The sequence below is a fragment of the Hemibagrus wyckioides genome, linkage group LG25 (genome assembly GCF_019097595.1).
Source record: "Hemibagrus wyckioides isolate EC202008001 linkage group LG25, SWU_Hwy_1.0, whole genome shotgun sequence".
NCBI classification, from domain to species: Eukaryota; Metazoa; Chordata; class Actinopteri; order Siluriformes; family Bagridae; genus Hemibagrus; species Hemibagrus wyckioides.
In genome coordinates, this window is record NC_080734.1 from 13,564,305 (window position 1) to 13,582,198 (window position 17,894).

General features: G+C 37.8%; 1 protein-coding gene across 1 annotated transcript; it reads right to left on the minus strand.

Moving 5' to 3' along the window:
- Positions 1–14,478, minus strand: esr2a (estrogen receptor 2a). Its single transcript, XM_058378992.1, has 11 exons — positions 14,217–14,478; positions 10,615–10,674; positions 9,659–10,375; positions 8,776–8,942; positions 8,047–8,163; positions 6,165–6,485; positions 4,899–5,037; positions 2,908–3,041; positions 2,172–2,355; positions 1,246–1,475; positions 1–758 (listed from the first exon to the last, which is right to left on the minus strand). Exons 3-11 carry the CDS (start codon positions 10,063–10,065, stop codon positions 721–723), a joined length of 1,737 nt encoding a protein of 578 aa, XP_058234975.1. The 5' UTR covers positions 10,066–10,375; positions 10,615–10,674; positions 14,217–14,478; the 3' UTR covers positions 1–720.
- Positions 14,479–17,894: the final 3,416 nt, after the last annotated feature.

A 17,894-nucleotide genomic window follows, 5' to 3' on the forward strand; every position in this document is an offset into this window, starting at 1 on the left:
TCAGTCAGGAGAACTTTGTATTTATTTGCAGTGACCCTTTCCTCTGCAGGGCCAAGTGGATTAAAACCAAGCCAGCAGATCTTTTAATTTGTCATGTGTCTCTATGTTTCTTATATGATATTAAACAATGAGTATATGATCTTGCTGCATGTTGTCAGCTGGTGTAACACAAGATTTCTCATTGTGTGTTTTTTTGTGTATTTGGCTAAAGTTACCCTGTTGGCTTACAATTTGATAAGATTCTTAACATCAAACAAAAGGCATAATATGTGTGCACAAAAACTCAGAAGCAGTCATTAGTACAGGCACAAAATGGTGTTTACAGCTGAGCGTAATTCCTGTTGGGGAGAGGGCGTAGGGGTGGGATTTGTCATTTTAAAATTTACAGTGCAGGAGTGACACATGTCACACTTTTATTAAAGCTGTAATTTTAAACAAAATCACAGTGGAAAAGTCTCAAAATTGTCCTGTAACAGTATCAAGAAGTGAAATTTTGGCTTATGCATATAAAGAAAAGGCTCAGAAAAGACACGATAAATGTTTTGCAAAACCACTAAATACAAATATGACTCCCAGGAATGCTTACCTGTAACACCCTTAATTTCACAGAGCTATGCATTTTAACTTTATACAGCGGATTTGGTCCAGTTCTTTGAGTCTCTAGGTCCAGACAGACGTCCGTGAGATGCATGGCTGCGTTGGGTAAAAAAACCTCTTGGTTCAGTCTGTCTTCACTATGCTTAGGTCACTTTTGAGCACTAGAAAGAGAGCGATAAACACATTTCCATTTCTCACTTAAATGTAAAGAAATATATATATTTATGTATGTATATATATGAGCAATTGACAAAACTGCAAGATATAGGCACACATACCTGACACAGCTTAACTACCATACTACATTAATATGTTGCACCACAGCAGTATTTATGTGTAGTGTGTACTGGAGAAAAATTTGTACAGATCAGCAAATTTCAGGCTTGTGCAAACACAGCTGAACTCTGACTGTTGATAACTCATCCTTGCAAACCTCACATTCATAAGAAAGCATTACTATTATTAAGGTATATGTAATATTTTTTCATAAAACTAACCAACCACATAAATAGAATTATTTTTTCAGTGAAAGGTGCTTGTTTGTATTACTGCAGTTGTAGTAGTAGTGGAGGTTTTGTTTGCCAAAAATGTGTGGCAGTCTGGGCAAACCAGTTGGATGAACTTTGGCAAACAGAATTTTTGCCTTACCATTTTGGCTGAGCTCCACAGGCTCCTCTATAACCGACTGCACCCACTGCTGAGAGGAGCAGCTGTAGGTTTCTGGTGCATCAGAATGCTCCTTGGGCACAATGGCTACAGTGGAGTGGGGCAGACGTGAGCTGTGCATGATATGGGCATCGAGCATCTCCAGGAGCAAGTCATACAGAGGCACAACCTTCTTCATTTTCATGCGGTGCAAGTGGTCCATACCTTTGTTACTGCAGGAAGTGATAAAAATAATAAAAAGATCAATAAAAGATATTGAAGACCTCAATGGTTACTTTGTAGGACATAAAAAAACAGGCAACTGAAGGAGATTAATTGAAGAATTTTTGATTAACATTTTCATTTCCAATCACGTGCCAAATGCTAGTCACTGTGCTTTCAATATACACCGATCAGGCATAACATTATGACCAGTGAGAGGTGAAGTGAATAAGACTGATGATCTCCTCATCAGGGCACCTGTTAGTGGGTGGGATATATTAGGCAGCAAGTGAACATTTTTGTCCTCAAAGCTGATGTGTTAGAAGCAGGAAAAATGGGCAAGCGTAAGGATTTGCAGCTCCTGAGGGGTGTTCCCAGTCTGTAGTGGTCAGTATCTATCAAAAGTGTCCTCAGTAGCAACTTACTGTACTTAATGGATCTGCTTGGTGCCAGATACCACAGGGATCTAGTGGAGTCCATGCCTCCAGAGCTGTTTTGGCAGCAAAAGGGGGACCAACACAATATTAGGCATTAGGTGGTCATAATGTTATGCCTGACTGATACGTGTATATAGATTAGATTTACATCCAACCTACTGATATTAGAGCAAATAAATAACAACAAAAATCAGTCAGTTTAGTAATAAAGTTAAAAAAATTTATAACTGATCAGTGATTTCACAGACAGTATATGCTTTACTCATATACCTGACATGACGTATGTGGGAGAGCAGCATGAGCAGGCGGGCCAGACGTGTAGAGCGCTGCTGAAAGTTCAGGCCCATCTTGGAGATGGCCCAGACCAGAGCGTCCGTCACAGAGTCCAGCAGCTGCATCAGTTTGGTTCTGCTCTGAGGTTCATCATCTGTCTCAGCTGAACTCAGACACATGTCTGCAATAACACACAGTCACCCAGCACATTACTCCACAACTCACAAAAGCTAAACCATTGATTCTGAGCAGATGTGAAGGCTTTTTGTTGGGTGAATTGCAATTGATCTTCTGGTATTCACTAAGAGATGGAGACAAATCAAGATTTATTAGAATGAAATACACAGTCCTGCTGACGGACTTAATACTACACCAGCTCTTATTAATAGTGCAATTTAAATGAAATGGATATATGTGCTGAAAGAAAGCATGACTCCCCAGAACAAGTATTTTGTTCCTTTTAGACATTTACAGTGTAAACAATACTCTTACGAAACTTTACCATCACTCCCATCACTTAAACTCAGGGTAAAAAAGCAATAAACTTGGCTAAAACCCATTTATTGTAGGGCCATGAAAGAGTGCCAGATTTAAAAATACAATGTGTGTAAACTCAAACACACGCACACAGACACACACACACACACACAAACAACCAAAACCTTAGGGGAAATTACAAATAGACATGTGCATTTTAGGCTGCATTGCAGCTCTAACACAATCGCAAACTTACTAGCATTGAGGAGGATCATGGCCTTGAGACAGACATACTCCTCTCTCTGTAATTTCAGCTCCCTGAATCGGGACGTGGCAGCCAGCAACATGTCAAAGATTTCCAAAAAGCCCTGCACACAGCTGCTCTCATCCCTGAAACAACATTTTAATCATAAGCCTTCCAAATAAACTTCCAAACAAGGATGTGATTCTAACTAATTTTGATATTTGAGTATCTGTGAAAGTTAATGAATGGAACTTTGGGTAACTTCATAGAAAAATAAGTCTTGGATCTCAAATAGTCTTAAAAAGTTTTACATACACAGGGTCCATAAGCCTAACTGTGAAACAGGTTTCATTTCATTAAACAAAACTAAAGAGCAGCGCACATGTGAAAACATCGGACCGAATCACAATATTCAGTTTTCAGTGAGCCGCTTCAGTCTGAATGGATCAAAGTGACTTTGTAGAATCAAGCTAGTTCTAAAATTAAATACTGCTGCATATCTTCAATACCCTGACATTGTTACGATCTTTGCCTCACAAAACATTTCCAGATGGGACATTTCTTTTTTATGACCATTTTCTCTGCATGCTATCATAAACAATGAAATAAAACATGACAGAGCATCCAGTCATATCAAAATAAACTGATTTGCTCTGCTTCCATTACCACAAAAATGTTGAATATTTCAACAGAATGTGAAATATTATATTTCACATTAATATAATATTTTACTAATTAATGACTGATATATAATAGCTATTATTATTTATTATTATAAGATTTAGATTATGGGGAGCATCCAACCATGCAAATACCCAAATTCTTATTTCATTCTCTGAATCTTCAATGATTCTACAATGATGACCCAATATGTACTCAATGTGTACCTTCTTCCAAATATCCATACTATTCCAGGACCTCGGTTAGTCTAGGTTTCTGAATTATAGGAATGAATCCAGTAAGGAATAATAAACTCCTCAGAGTCACAAATTGTTATTTGAAAGTTAAAAGAAACCATCTTTCATAAAGTAAGTAGTATGAACTGTTCTGCAGCTACACTCTATATATAAAGTTATATGGCTAGATGAGTGAAGAATGACCTCTGACACCAACTTTCATACAAGCTGTTGGAAAATGAAGAAAATACTTTAATGAATATGTGAGAAATTATAGCTTCTTCTTTTAGCATTTCTGCTTCACAGGTTTGTGTCTACATAACCTACACAAATGCGGCTATTTCTAAGTAATGATAAAATCTTTTTTAAAAATCTAGTCATATTTATTCAGAAGTAAGTCCTGAAATTGACAACACAGCCATTAAGCTTTATGTGCTACAGCAAACTGGATTTGATCAGGTTTTATTTTTCTGTGTATCAGACCTCATTGGTGTGACTGAAGGACAAAGAACTGACTGATCTCAGGACTGTAAATAACCTGGCAAAAATGATTAAAGCAGAGCACAGAAAACCATAAACTCCTATTACTCTAGAAAGTGGGCTCTGTGTGAAAAATAATCGTGTTCAAAGGCTGAGAAATAAAAATTTTACCCTGTAACAATGAGACATGAGTCACAGGACATTCTGTTCACATTCATAGAATTCATAGAACAGAACTCAATCTGAGATGCAGTTAAGCTTATTTATTGTAAACTTATTGAGTTGAAGGACAAGTGTTGTCTTTTTGTTTATCATGATGTCCTGAGATGTACGGTCACATCACATAACCACATAGGTAGAAAACACCAGTGCCATACTGTGTGTGTGTGTGTGTGTGTATGAATTGTTTCACCCACTGCCTGTGACCTTCAACCATGTCACTGTTTGACAAGCAAATAAATATTGATTCTTATCCAGGAGAATTTTTGGAAATGAAATTTGCCCATAAACTTTCTGACAGTAAAAGACTGGAAAGCTGCAAAAAGCTAGACTGGCTCATTTACCTCGTAGCTATAATTTTTTAACAGATAGATATAAGAATAAATTCTGGTGCATGAATAACTGTACCTGCTCAGGATAAGATCTGGGGAGAAGATAAGCTTTCCAGGATGATTAACAGATCTCCACATCAGCCCCAACATCAGGACCTCCAACCAGCAACACTCCAACAGGTGCACTTGGTCAAAAAGGCTGAGATCCACAAAACCTGCGGACAATAATACATTTATTTTAATATTTATGCAAAAGTAGCACCGGTATAAAGTAAAGCGAAAGCGCACAACAAAGGTGCATTACGTGAGATTCGCCTTTTTTCTTTTCAAAATTAGATTTTTTCCCCAAAACTATGCTCTATCTGTTAGGTGGGTTTGACATTTGAATTGCTCACCTCATATGTTCATTAAGCGCCACCCCACCATGATACATGATGGCCCATAGATGGTTTATAAAATGACTGACAGGATATATAGGTAATGTACATAATGTTACATTTTTAATGTAAGTAAAATAACTAAAAAGTGAAAGTAGATTATATTCAGAGATGTACATTATCTAATTGCTTTCCAAATGCTTAAAGACTAGAATGTTCTCCCAATGCTTAATAAAGCCCTCATATCACCACCAACACACCAAAATAAACATATATAATTAACCACCAAGATGTAACTTTAACAGCCCCCTGCTCCAGATTCACACTTCAGTTTTAGCACAATGCTTATAGCAAAAGTAAATACGGTACAATGAGGACCAAGCAACAACACTGGCACCTCACGCCATAAATCATCACACCTACTGGTTCCTCAAATGGCACCCAGCCCTCAAAGGAAACACCTCCACTGTGGCAAAATACAAAAGTGCACCAGAGCTGAGCAGAAAAGCCGGGTGTGGAGCTATAATAAAGATATAATTTAATCAAAGAAAATCACCTACTGGGAGGAAGGAGAGAGAACCTAAGAGAATGATAGAAAAGGGTCAATTCAGTTGTTTTGTTTCTCAGCTTTAATGGACCTCAACTGAAGGAAGGAACATTGCTGTAGAGAAACAGGTGTACACTGTATTACTGCCTGCTGAGAAGCTTTTCAATTTTGCAAATAAGCAATAATAGGCTTTCTCTCACAGACAAGCATTGTATTTATTTAATGGGGCTGATTTCATTAAGCAGTCAAAAATATGAGGAACACAATTACTGCAGAGATCTATAATATTGGCATTCATATAAGAAATAAAAAGACAGAAAAAGGAGAAAAGTAAACTGATGTTTTCTTTGTAATACCATGATAGAAATATGCTTTTCATTTTCAATGAACGCAATTACACACAAACGCAGAGACACACCTGGGATCTTCTTGGCCCAGCTGATCATGTGGACAAGCTCTTTATCAGCCAAGTTGGTGAGTGACATCATGACGTTGGCCTCAGTAAAGGGCTTTTTCATATCCTTCATAAGATAGATTTCTGGTGGCTCTGCGTCCATGATACGAGCTATCAGCTCCTCTGGGCTCAGTGTGGAAGTAAAAACTTCCTTAACCCTGTTCGGTGGGGTTGCTTTCCGCTCTGGTTGTCTCTGACTGCTCGCTAAAGCTCTGGCAGGAGAGCGTGCCACTCTCCTCTGCTGTGAGCCGCCACGATTATAGCTGCCACGGTCCCGACGCATTCCTACACAAGACAGGATGAATAGCTTAAACTGGCACTGAACTGTGTTATGACCCTGTCAACAAGTTTCGTGTTTAGATGTTTACTTTTTTTTTTTTTTGAAACTAAAATCACAGTACAGGAAAAAATAATGTTGGTGTGAAAATTTGTTGTTTTGTTGTGAGGGACCATACTGGACAATAAACTAATCAAATAATCCCAATAACAATAATTTTACATCTCAGAAAGAAAGAAAAATGATCCAGTACGGCTTAACTAAAAGATAATCAGAGCAGTTGGTGAGCCTGTGCTAAAATAAGTGAGCATTTACGACTAGTTAGAGTAGACAGTTAAGTGCAAGGACAGTGAAGCTCTTTTCAAATGACAGTAACAGTCTATCTGAATACTGCAAGCTGGTCAGTCCTTAAAAATGATATACCTGACATACCAGTTCTGATTTGGACAACTGCAAGGTAAAATAAACCTCCAATGAACCGCAGCTACTTTCAAATTCCTTAGTTTAATGAATATTTATTTGAAACCTTGTTATTTCTGGTGAGTCATTTAATAGCGTGAGGGTGGCCGAACTAAGCGTGTGTGCTTGTTGACAGACGGTGTGAAGTGCTGGAACATAAGAAAAAAAATTGCCTCAGTTGCAGTGTTACGACTGTGATGTTCCCACTGGGAAAACAATTTATCCCCGAATAAAGTCGATTTTCAGTTATGAAATTATGAACGTTTTTCAATATTAGATGTAAGCGAACATGATACCATTAGCAATGAATATTGTATAATGAGCATACATAAGGGAACAGAATATAAACAGTAGGGAATGGGAATAGGTTGTTTTAAAAACGTGTAATTGTTTTAAAAATGTAATTGAAAGGAAGGAGCCAATGAGCTTGTATGTAACTAGCAAACATTTTTAATATAACCTAATTTCTTACATTAGAAAAAATTAAACCCAGCCTGTATAGTGAATAATTCCAGAAATTATAAAAAGCTTTTGTAAATAAATTGTGCTTTCTCGATTCTACCCTCAGTAAATGTTTACTAAGCAACACAAAAACTAGGCTTTTAAAGGACTAAAGAAAAACCAGGACTAATAAGGATTTCAAACATGAGACTTTTATATTGATATCAGTACCTGAGGTGACACACGTACAGGCTTGATTTAACATTTCTAAAAATTAAACCTGGCACAAAAAGTTGTTGTCCTACAGTTAAGACAGCAAATTCATCTCTATAGCCAAAAGAATGGGAGCTAATTAATTTTTTCACTGGTGAGAGAAAGTCATTTTTATGATATGTCTGTCCACACACACAGAAAATGAAGAACAAATATAATAAGACTAGCAAGTACTAAACTGTGTGTAAATTATATTACCATATCACTCATTTATTGCGTTATCAGATCATTACTCCATAATAACACAGCATGACATGATGGCTGACAAAGTCTAGACCAAGCGTATAAAACAAAGTCCATATTTTCAGTTAGGACTTGGCAAAGCATGCTAGGTTTTAGCGTCATATGAGACAATGAAATTGAGAGTGAAAGAGTCAAATGCAAATCAACATTTACCACATTTCATCATCCCCACTTCATAACACTTGCGAAGTCGACAGGCCTGGCAGCTCTTGCGCCGGTTCTTATCAATGGTGCACTGGTTGGTTGCAGGACAGATGTAGTCGTTATGTCCTAATCAGGAGACAGGACATGTGTGAGCAGCTGTGTTCTTAGCTCACTCACTCAGTACATTCACAAAAAGCAAAAATCACAAGAAAAGGAAGGCTTATGTTCCTTACTGATAAAGCCTGTGAATGTAACTGATGGAACACATCTCAAAAATAAACCACTAAATATCAATGTTGAGGGTCACAGTCTGTGCCTGGCTTTAGTGAGAGTCCACTGAGAGAACAGATTTGAAAACAAACAAAAAACAGAATAGGACGGCTTCCAATTAAACTCTTATGCGGGAACATTGTGCTGTGCTCCCGAAACCCTTGAGGCTGGAAACCACCTTACTTTTAGGACCTGGAGGGCTGAGTTAATTCTCATTAGGTCAAATGAGGTCAAAATAAGTATTAGGGCAATAAGATTAAGTGTCTGTGTGTGAACACATGGTTATTAATAGTTTTAAAAGACATTTAGTGTCTGAGCTACCAAACCATCAGACTGGGTAGTAACTATTAACATTATTACATTAAAAGAGGAATCCTTAACTGTAAAAAGTATGCACAAGCATGTAGAAATGTTCATGTCCATATACCTGGACCAGTCAATTATAAAACGCCTTCAGGGACTTGTTACCTTGGATACTCCTCTTAAAGAAGGCTTTGCATCCCTCACAAGACCAAACGCCGTAGTGGTAGCCAGAGGCGTAGTCACTGCACACAGCACAAAAGTGCATGTCTGTTTTGCTCTCTGAAGAACTGAAGCTCTCCTCACAATCCACTGACCGTTTTCCCATGGGCTTGCTGGAGTAGAAGGACGAAACAAATCTGCTGCATTATTATTTTATCCATAAAATGTTCAGCTTCAGTCTAAAAGTCTTATTTATTCTTTGACCTTAGACTAGAAATTATATTTGCAATATAAAACATCAAAGGTACTGTCAGTAATTTTGGTCAGAGAACTCAGCTGAAGCGTACTGTTCTCTTCTGCGATCTATCAAAGCTCAAAAACCACCATGGGTGCCCCCCACTCCCACCCCCAAGAAGTGCAACGGTGGAAGCTTTTTGAATCAACATGCCTTACTTTCAAGCACTGGTGGTCCACATTGTGTGAATTTTGTCTAAATTTCAAAGCCTAAAGAGTTTTTTTCCTCCAAAAATATATTTTATGGACATCCGAAAGTCTGTGCTGAGAACTCACAAAATACTGCACATTTTATTCTAATAAATCTATGCTAAAAACATGGAGTAAATGCTTTAGTACACATTTATTACATACATGATTTGCACTCACACCTGTATAAACACACACCTGCCATCATGAGGATTAGCAATGAAGGGAAGTTGTTTTATGTGTCCATAAATATTTTACACTTCCATTAATTGCTACAAGCACAGGATAATATGGAGATTTATCAGAAAACATTTTTAAAACAGTATTGCTATAAAATTTAAGGAGATGATTTGACTTGCATTGCTTATCAGTGATCAAAATAAGAAGATTAAATGAAGAGACATACCTGTTATCATTAGCTGTGTAATTGCGTGATGTGAGCTCGTGCCAGGTGCCGTTGCTCGGCTGGTTTTGCTGGCAGTGAGATTGTGGGCGATGCAGTGCCAGAGGTGCCATGTGACTCTGAGAGGGCCAGAAAAGCGTGGGGCTGAGTGACTGACGCACTGAGGGGCAGTCATGAAGCGGGGGCCCGCTATAGCCAAGCAGGGTTGGGCTATAGAAGGGCAGGGTGGTGAACTCGTGCCCAATGTCCGCATAGGGTGAAGGAATGCAGATGGGATGGCTCTCCATTGGCATGGTTGGAGAGGAGGAGGAGGAATTCATTCGGGATGAAAGAGCGCAGCCTCCAGCTCGGCTGGAATCGACCTCTTGCAGCTGCAGCAGTGGAGCGTCTCTCTCTGGAGACTCTGACATTACTAAATGTTTTTAAATGTTATTAAATAATCAAGCCAAATCCTTCAGGACGCTGGGGTCAAAGCGCACGGTCAGCCATTATGTATCAATATGGTAGAGATGAAGGTCCCAAAAAACTGCACTAGAATTTCAGGATAATATCACACTCACTAGAGTAAAAACTGTAGTATCTAAAAAGATACTACAGAGGCAGTTATTGGGCAGGTTGCAGAGTCACCGCAGAACTGCATGAGCAGTAATCATCAGGGACTCAATGCAGACTATTGCATTTTCTTCAGGAGATCTTCCACATCATCTAACCTGCATGAAACTGTGACATAAGATAAGGACAACATCTTAGGAATTGTAATAAGTTCATATTATTAATAAATAAATATCATTAAAACAGTGAATTCTGACACAATATCATGTTTTGTAGTTTTCTGTACTGTAGTGTTACAAATCTTGGCTTATATTTGTATGATCCTTGTGTTTTTTCTACCTACAATATCCAGCATGTTAAAGCACATTAAGCATATTAAACAAATACAACCAATGGAAAATCCTTACCATGAATTTTCTTTAACAAGAAGCATTATCAAGCTGAAGACTAGCAACAAAGTGCAGCATCTATAAATAAATAGAAAAAAAAGTGTTGATTTGCTATTCAAACATATGTTAAGAGACATATTAATGACTGTGAAGCCAGAACCCTCAGACTGGAAAATTATCAGCAAGATCTGAAGCATTATTAAGTACTTATGAGAAATGGAGTGAAACTGAGTAACTAATGCTTCTGTATATATTAAATGCTTATTTATATCTTTTGGCTTGTTGTCCCTCATTGTTCACAGGTCGATGTCTGTTTTTTAAATGCTACTGTATGTAAGAATTTAGGAAGACCTACATGTTGCTTTCCTGCTTCCTGTTTCGTTGCCAAATAAAGAGCTAATAAAAACTTTAAACATGGAGAGTACTTTACTGTAGATGTGACTAGACATGCTTACACTTGCTGTTATTATTATTATTATTATTACATTTTGATCAGAGTGTACAAATGTAACCCCTACAAGACATAAAGAACTGAGCAGCCAAACACACAGTTACAAGTCGTTACAAGTATGAGTACCATTGACAGTATAGTGCATATAGAACAGGCTGTTTGACACAGACTACAGTTCGTCTTACCAGAACTTATTCATATAAACAGTATGACCTAGAGTGCACCAATACATAATAATAAGCCAGAGCAGGGTACCAAGCAAGAGTAAATATGTTGCCTGCACATTATTTAATATGTGACTGTAACCAGTGGAGATAATAATTTGTATTATTTTTTAATCATAAATTTCTTCTTAAAAATTTCTACATAATTTGTGAATCAGTAGGTTTAAAAGCTGTATAAAGTGTGCGAATCTAGTCTACAATATTAGAATAACGTGACACTGCCAGATGTAGGTAGTGAGGCTGTTAATCTAGTTCAAAGTTGCTAGGACTTCATGCTTGCTTACTTTTCTGCTCCTCAGAGACAAAACTCGCTCTGTGTCCCCAATTATAACAGAATAAGTAATAATCAGTGTTTTCTCTGTCAACACAGATAACATAATTAGAATCGAGGACAAACTGAAAATGTCTCCAAGTGTGTTCAATATCCCTCATGGCATGCTGTGAACTCTGGTGTCTAGATTCACTGCTTCAATAAAATAAAAATGAAATTACACAGTGCCCCATTGTGTTAAGTTATAATGCAGTTTTAGAGATGGTTTCCCAGGACCTACTTATCAGCGAATCTTCCCATACAGGCTTCACCAGCTCAACCAAAAGTGAACTAAACTGTCCCGAGGACTTTTGAACCCGTAACAAAGCACAGAGAGACAGTTGGCCGAATTACATCTAGTACTCAGTGCAGGCACTGAAAGTTATATATTGGACAAATCGCACAGCGAGATAGACACTGAAAGCAATTTCCTATTAACTGCTTAAAGAAAGCAAGTAAGCAAGTGAGTCTCGACACGCAGCACACATGATAAAATCTACACTGTGTAGATGTCTGTGTGAGTCTGCAAAAATTGTTACAGCTTTACTCTGTTGTTACACCATATTTAAAGCATCTGCAGTTTCATGACAAATGTCCCTGAATGATTACAGTACTGTCTAACTTATTAAAAGTGGGATCAGACGAGAACACACAATACTAATGTGACACACTGCTTCTCCACTGAAACTGAGCAAATACTTTCTTATTATATGATTAACAACAATTGTCAGTAAAATCAATATAGAGTGTTAGAGAAATAAATGCTGTGAGCATTTAGGGCCCATTTAGAATCTCAGCTGCACCATGAATTATTTATGACTGGAATACATGTGAAAATAGGATGATCAGGGGTTTATTTTCGGTTTATTCAAAGTAATTACCATTTTACTTTTCACCAGAAACTCTCATACACATGAACATGAGATACAACCTATGAACAGACGATATTACTAAAAGTAAAAGCACTCATTTGACTCTAATGAACTGTATAGATACAAAAAGTACTAAACTAAGTTCTATTTAAGCCAAGATCAAGTTCAGAGAGAGAGAGAGAGAGAGAGAGAGAGAGGGAGAGAGAGAGAGTTCTGGCCAGTGGTGCATACCAGAAACAAAAAGCCCAAGGCCGTTGGTGTAATCCCCCACTCCGGCTTCCCTCACTCCCTTCTCCTAGGCGGAAAAAGGATAAGGGAGAGGCTACGAGGGAAACCATGCCCTGAAGAGGAGGACTGGGAACCAGGACTAGAGCACTTCCAGGCCTGATGAGAAAAGTTTAATACTTTTCAAAAACAAACCTAAAGACTACCTAAGATTTCTTCCTATATACATAGCTTTGGGATGTATCACCTTATTCCACTCAGCACTGTACAAAAACAAAATTCACTGTGTCTGAAAGGGAGCAACAGCAATTATCACTGATAGGCTCTGACACTATTCTGAATTAGAGAATGCCCATTGCACTTAAAGCTAAGAGCAGTCACCAAAAAGCATCTAAAGCAAATGGTTTCAGCCACTTCATTCAGTGGCTGGAAACTCATTTTATTTCCCATGCAATTTTCTGCAGTTGAAATAAAATTACCTATTAAAATGACCTAATTACTGAATCACAATTATGCACTTTATAATTCTACCTCTCTGACAGTTAATACAGTATACACAGTACACTCAATATGGTCTCTTACTTTGGTGTACAATTAGCAAAAGTATGACTATGTCAAATGTGTTACTTGTTCTGGACTGTATGGTCAAGGACAAAGCAATAGCCACTATCTATAAAAGTCATTGAAAAAAGTCTATGGGAGTAATGAAATAAAAGAAGACGCTTCCTGGAACATTTCCATTGTGGCCTTTCCTTAAGTAAGAATGAAATAAATACACCCCAAAATAAACCTATCCCCTCCTAATTTTAGCTTTCTGGTAGGGTAAAACATCAGTTGAACTGGAGGATATTCATCCTTACAGGAAGGTGCACTAGACTACCTGTAAAACCAGATGGGCCTAAAGCAGTTGACCTTTGGGCTACTTCAGATCAGACACTCCTACGACTCAAACAACTCCAAGGCGAATGGATTTTTTTTGTTTTCAATCTACTAAATAACACAGTAATAAACTGCCATAGACCCAACTGAAATGCAGCAATATTAATAATGCATTAACACAAGATATCTAAGAGTTTATGTTTGCTGTAAAGTTGGCTTGCATGTAAACATTTCACTGTGAGTTTGTTTATTAAACCCTGTATTATAATATACAGCACAATCACTACATTTGAAACTAATATCAACCGACCTGATATATTTATTATATTCTGCACATTACAGTCAGTAATCATTTAGTCTTATTTACTAACATGTACCAATAATAAGCTTCTCCAGAGCATGCATGTTTACGCACAATGTTTATTAAAACCATGCACCAGATTATTACAGACTTGACACATCCTACCTTGCTGATACACATTGGATAAAAAGGAATTTTGATGAAAATATTTTAGTAAATTATTCAAATTTATTCATCACCATCAGTATAATAGACTCTTGATGTAAATGCTCTATTTAATTCAATCTACTTGCTGATGTTTGTATAAAGCTTAAAATATAGTTAAACTTGTGATCGTGCACAGTAATAATCCTCTTACCTGCCGTATCGATTGCGGAAACACCGAGCACCGGATCCCCCGAAATTCGGTCTTTAAATAGGAAGTTACTGATGCTCTCCCAACACGGACTTGTTGCTTCTTCTCGTGTTATCGCCTTGCGTCATTATCAAGGGCCTCTATAAAGGCAAAAAAAAGTGAAAGCGTGGAAATCTACACTAAATGCAGTGGTTCAGGGTCTAGATATTTTATTCAGTTGAGTGCTGTTCTGTGCTGCTCTCAGCCAACTCGCCTGTGCACACATTACACGCGCATACTTATCTGACCGGCGCCTACGTCATCAACCTTACCCTTTTTATCCAATCAGCTTCGACCTTTCATGTCAACGATTAACCATCGATAAACATTTCGCTCCTCAGTAAGCATCACTCGGAGTGGAAGCATGGGACTGGGAATAAATTAAAAATATGAGAGAGAGAGAGAGAGAGAGAGAGAGATTGTAGTAATTCAAGTGAAATACATTCGTATATCATAAGAAATGTTTTTCAGTTTGTTCCACTGTAACCGATACACATTCAGTCTCTGAGCATCTGCCAGGAAACTGGACACCATTAACAGTCTGTTTGCCTCCACAAATAACAGACTACACTTATTGATTTGTTGCTCCTGCAGAAGATCTTCTTCAAAACAGACTTTCTAGTTGTTTGTATTAGGCAGTTAAATGATTATTTTAATATTTCATGGATGGTTGATGATGAGTGAGTTGTGGTCAAAGGGTTGTGGACATCTAACCATCACACACAAACACGCAATTGTCTTTGTTGCAGTATCATTAAGAATTCCCTTAATTGGAAACATGTTGTAGCATGATAACACCTTTGTGCACAAAGTGAGCTCCATAAAGACATGCTTTGTGAAGAGTAGAGATGACCTCAACCCCATTGATCACATTTGCGATGAACTGGAGCAGTGTCTGTGCCCCATGCATCCTCACTTTATGTTAGTGCCCGACCTCACAAAATGTCTTGTGGCTCAATCGCCAATGCCCACAGCCACTATACAAAATCTAAAGGAAACCCTTCATGAAGAGTGCAGGTATAAAAAAGACAACATTTGACACAAGGACTAAGTTAGAATGTAGATTTTATTAATTTATTCATCTTCAGGAACGGCCCTGGTCATTGATCTGTAAACTATCCTGAGAATACCAAGCACAAGGCAGAAATACATTGGACTGTCATCCTTTCCAGGGCACTATGCACGCACACACACACTCACACACACACTCACACACTCATGCACACACACACACACGCACACACACACACACACACTCACATACACACACACACACACTCACACACACACACACACACACTCACACACACACACATACACAAACACACACACACACACATTAACACCTACAGGCAATTTCATTGTTGGTTTCTGGGGATTTTTACTGTATTAGTAGATCATAGTCTACAGTGTCCCAATTATTTATCATTAAATTTAAATATAACTTTGGTCTCACCTTTTCAACTTTTCACTGCACGTTGTTAGGAACAGTCTTTTTAATGGGTTACATCAGATCTGCTTCTACTCTGTGGAAATGTCTGTAACTGCCGTTGACCATTTATTTCATTAACATCAAATTATGAATTCTGTTCCTTTTTGACAACACAGTTTGACCAAATTTAATATATGCTACCAAAGTGTGTGACAATTTCATTCATTCATTTTCTTTGAACTGCTTTATCCAGGTCAGTGTCATGGTGGATCTGGAGTGTCTCCTGGGAATACTGGGCAGGATTCCACTCATTGAACTCCAGTTCATTGCAGGGCACCATGCATACATTCACACGTGTGGTCAGTCAATATACTGACAACTTTTTGGGAAGTGCAAGGAAACCAGGGAACCTGATGGAAGCTTACATATATGCACAAATTAGCATTTAATCTAATATGGCTCATTTGAGTTACTGCAGAGTTTTATTTCTTAGATTAATTTCTTTGTAGAAAAAAAATGTAACAAATGGTAGAAATGTGCTACTACATTCCAATTTTTCTCATGTTTCCATTTTGTTCTTGTACTTTGTGCCTTTGAATACATGACCCTTGTTGTTTACTTGGATGCCAAACTGGAAATTGCCTTGTTATCCTAAAGCCAAAAACAAAACCAATAAGACACACTCAAGAGTGCAAATGGAGGATAAACAACAAAATTAAGCAAAGCAGCAGTCTATAATTGTGTTGGCTTCTCTGCGGCTCCAGCTCTTAGCACCGTAGGGCTGATTTGAGCAGGTAAATGGCTGCAAATTGTGTGCCTTATGCTTAAAGATGTACTGTAGTGGCTCAGTAAATGCAGCTGGGCAGAGTACACACCACAGGAGAGCCATAGTTAAAGCAATGGTAGAGAGGAGCTGCTGGATCCCTCATCACCCTGGCATTGAAGGCGTCCAATAAGTAGACACCTGCCTGCTGGGATGATTACTCTTGTTAGCTGTGTAGCTTCCAGGTCCTGTGCTTTTAGAGCTCAGCAAATAGACCACTGGTGATGACCACCAACTTTTCTAACTACAGAGGCCATGAATTAGACAAGGTGTGATTATTGCAAAGACTTCTTTGGGCCGACAGAGAACTGAGGTAGATATCAGTCACAGTGTAGTGAACATTGAACACTGAACTTGTGAGCAAGGCTAATGAAAAAGTATTTGTAAAAAATGGTAAAATTTCATTACATGCCAGGGGATTGCAGTCTTTACTATACATTAAAATGGTATAGGTTTAGATGGTGTGAATTATTGCATGATCTTTATTACTGCTGCAGTTTGATCTGAAGAAAGAAGACATGTTCGAAGAGGCATAATGGACTTTATATTTCAAGGACCAAACTATCAGGTCTTTTGACTCTTTACACAAAACACTATGGATGTATAAACAGCAAGGTACATAAATATTTGGTCACTGACAAAGGTATTGAGATTTTTTTTAAATTGCAGCTTAATATAAATAAAAAAGTGTTGTTGTTTTTTTTTCAACTTTAATTTGAGGCTATTTACGCCCATATCAGGTAAATGATGTAGAAAGAACAGTTACATTTATGTATGTGTTCTCTGCCCTCTTTTAAAGGGACCAAAAGTAATTAGACAATTAGCTACTCAGCCGTTACATGGTTGGGGTGTGTTTTTCTCGCAGTATTTCAAACATTATTATGCAGATAAATGGTCTAGAGCTGATCACAAGTGTGTCTATCACTAGCAGTGAAGCAAACCTTCATTTGTGTGAAAAATCAAATGAAACCCATCAGAGGGATGAAACGTTCTCTGTGGCTAATTCAACTATTTGGTACATTCTTAACTGGGGACCTCAAGAACACCAAAAGGTCAAAAGACCAAGGAAAACTGTGAAAGATGACAAAAAAAAAAAAACTTCAACTGCCCAGACCAAGAACATCCTCCAGGATGCAGGTATATGTCAAATATAAATAGAAGACTTAACAAGAAGGTTTACAACAAGATTTAAACCATTGGTAAAGCTCAAATATCAGATGACAAGACTAAAGTTTGTCAAAAATATCTAAAAAAAAAAAACCCTCATAGTTTTGGAACAATATGCTATGGACAATGAGACAAAGAACAACTTGTATAGAATATCATATTCACTGATTAATTTCAACTCAGCTAAAATAACTTTGTCAATGTCCAAATATTTATGGAC

Bases quoted from the DNA above. Each gene is read 5' to 3' on its own strand.
- esr2a (XM_058378992.1), bottom strand. From the start codon at position 10,065: ATGTCAGAGTCTCCAGAGAGAGACGCTCCACTGCTGCAGCTGCAAGAG. The intron at 5,038-6,164 runs GTGTGTCTCTGC...TATTGTCCGCAG, and splicing joins CTGGGCCAAGAAGATCCCAG to GTTTTGTGGATCTCAGCCTT. The intron at 1,476-2,171 runs GTATATGAGTAA...CACTTCCTGCAG, and splicing joins TCCCACATACGTCATGTCAG to TAACAAAGGTATGGACCACT.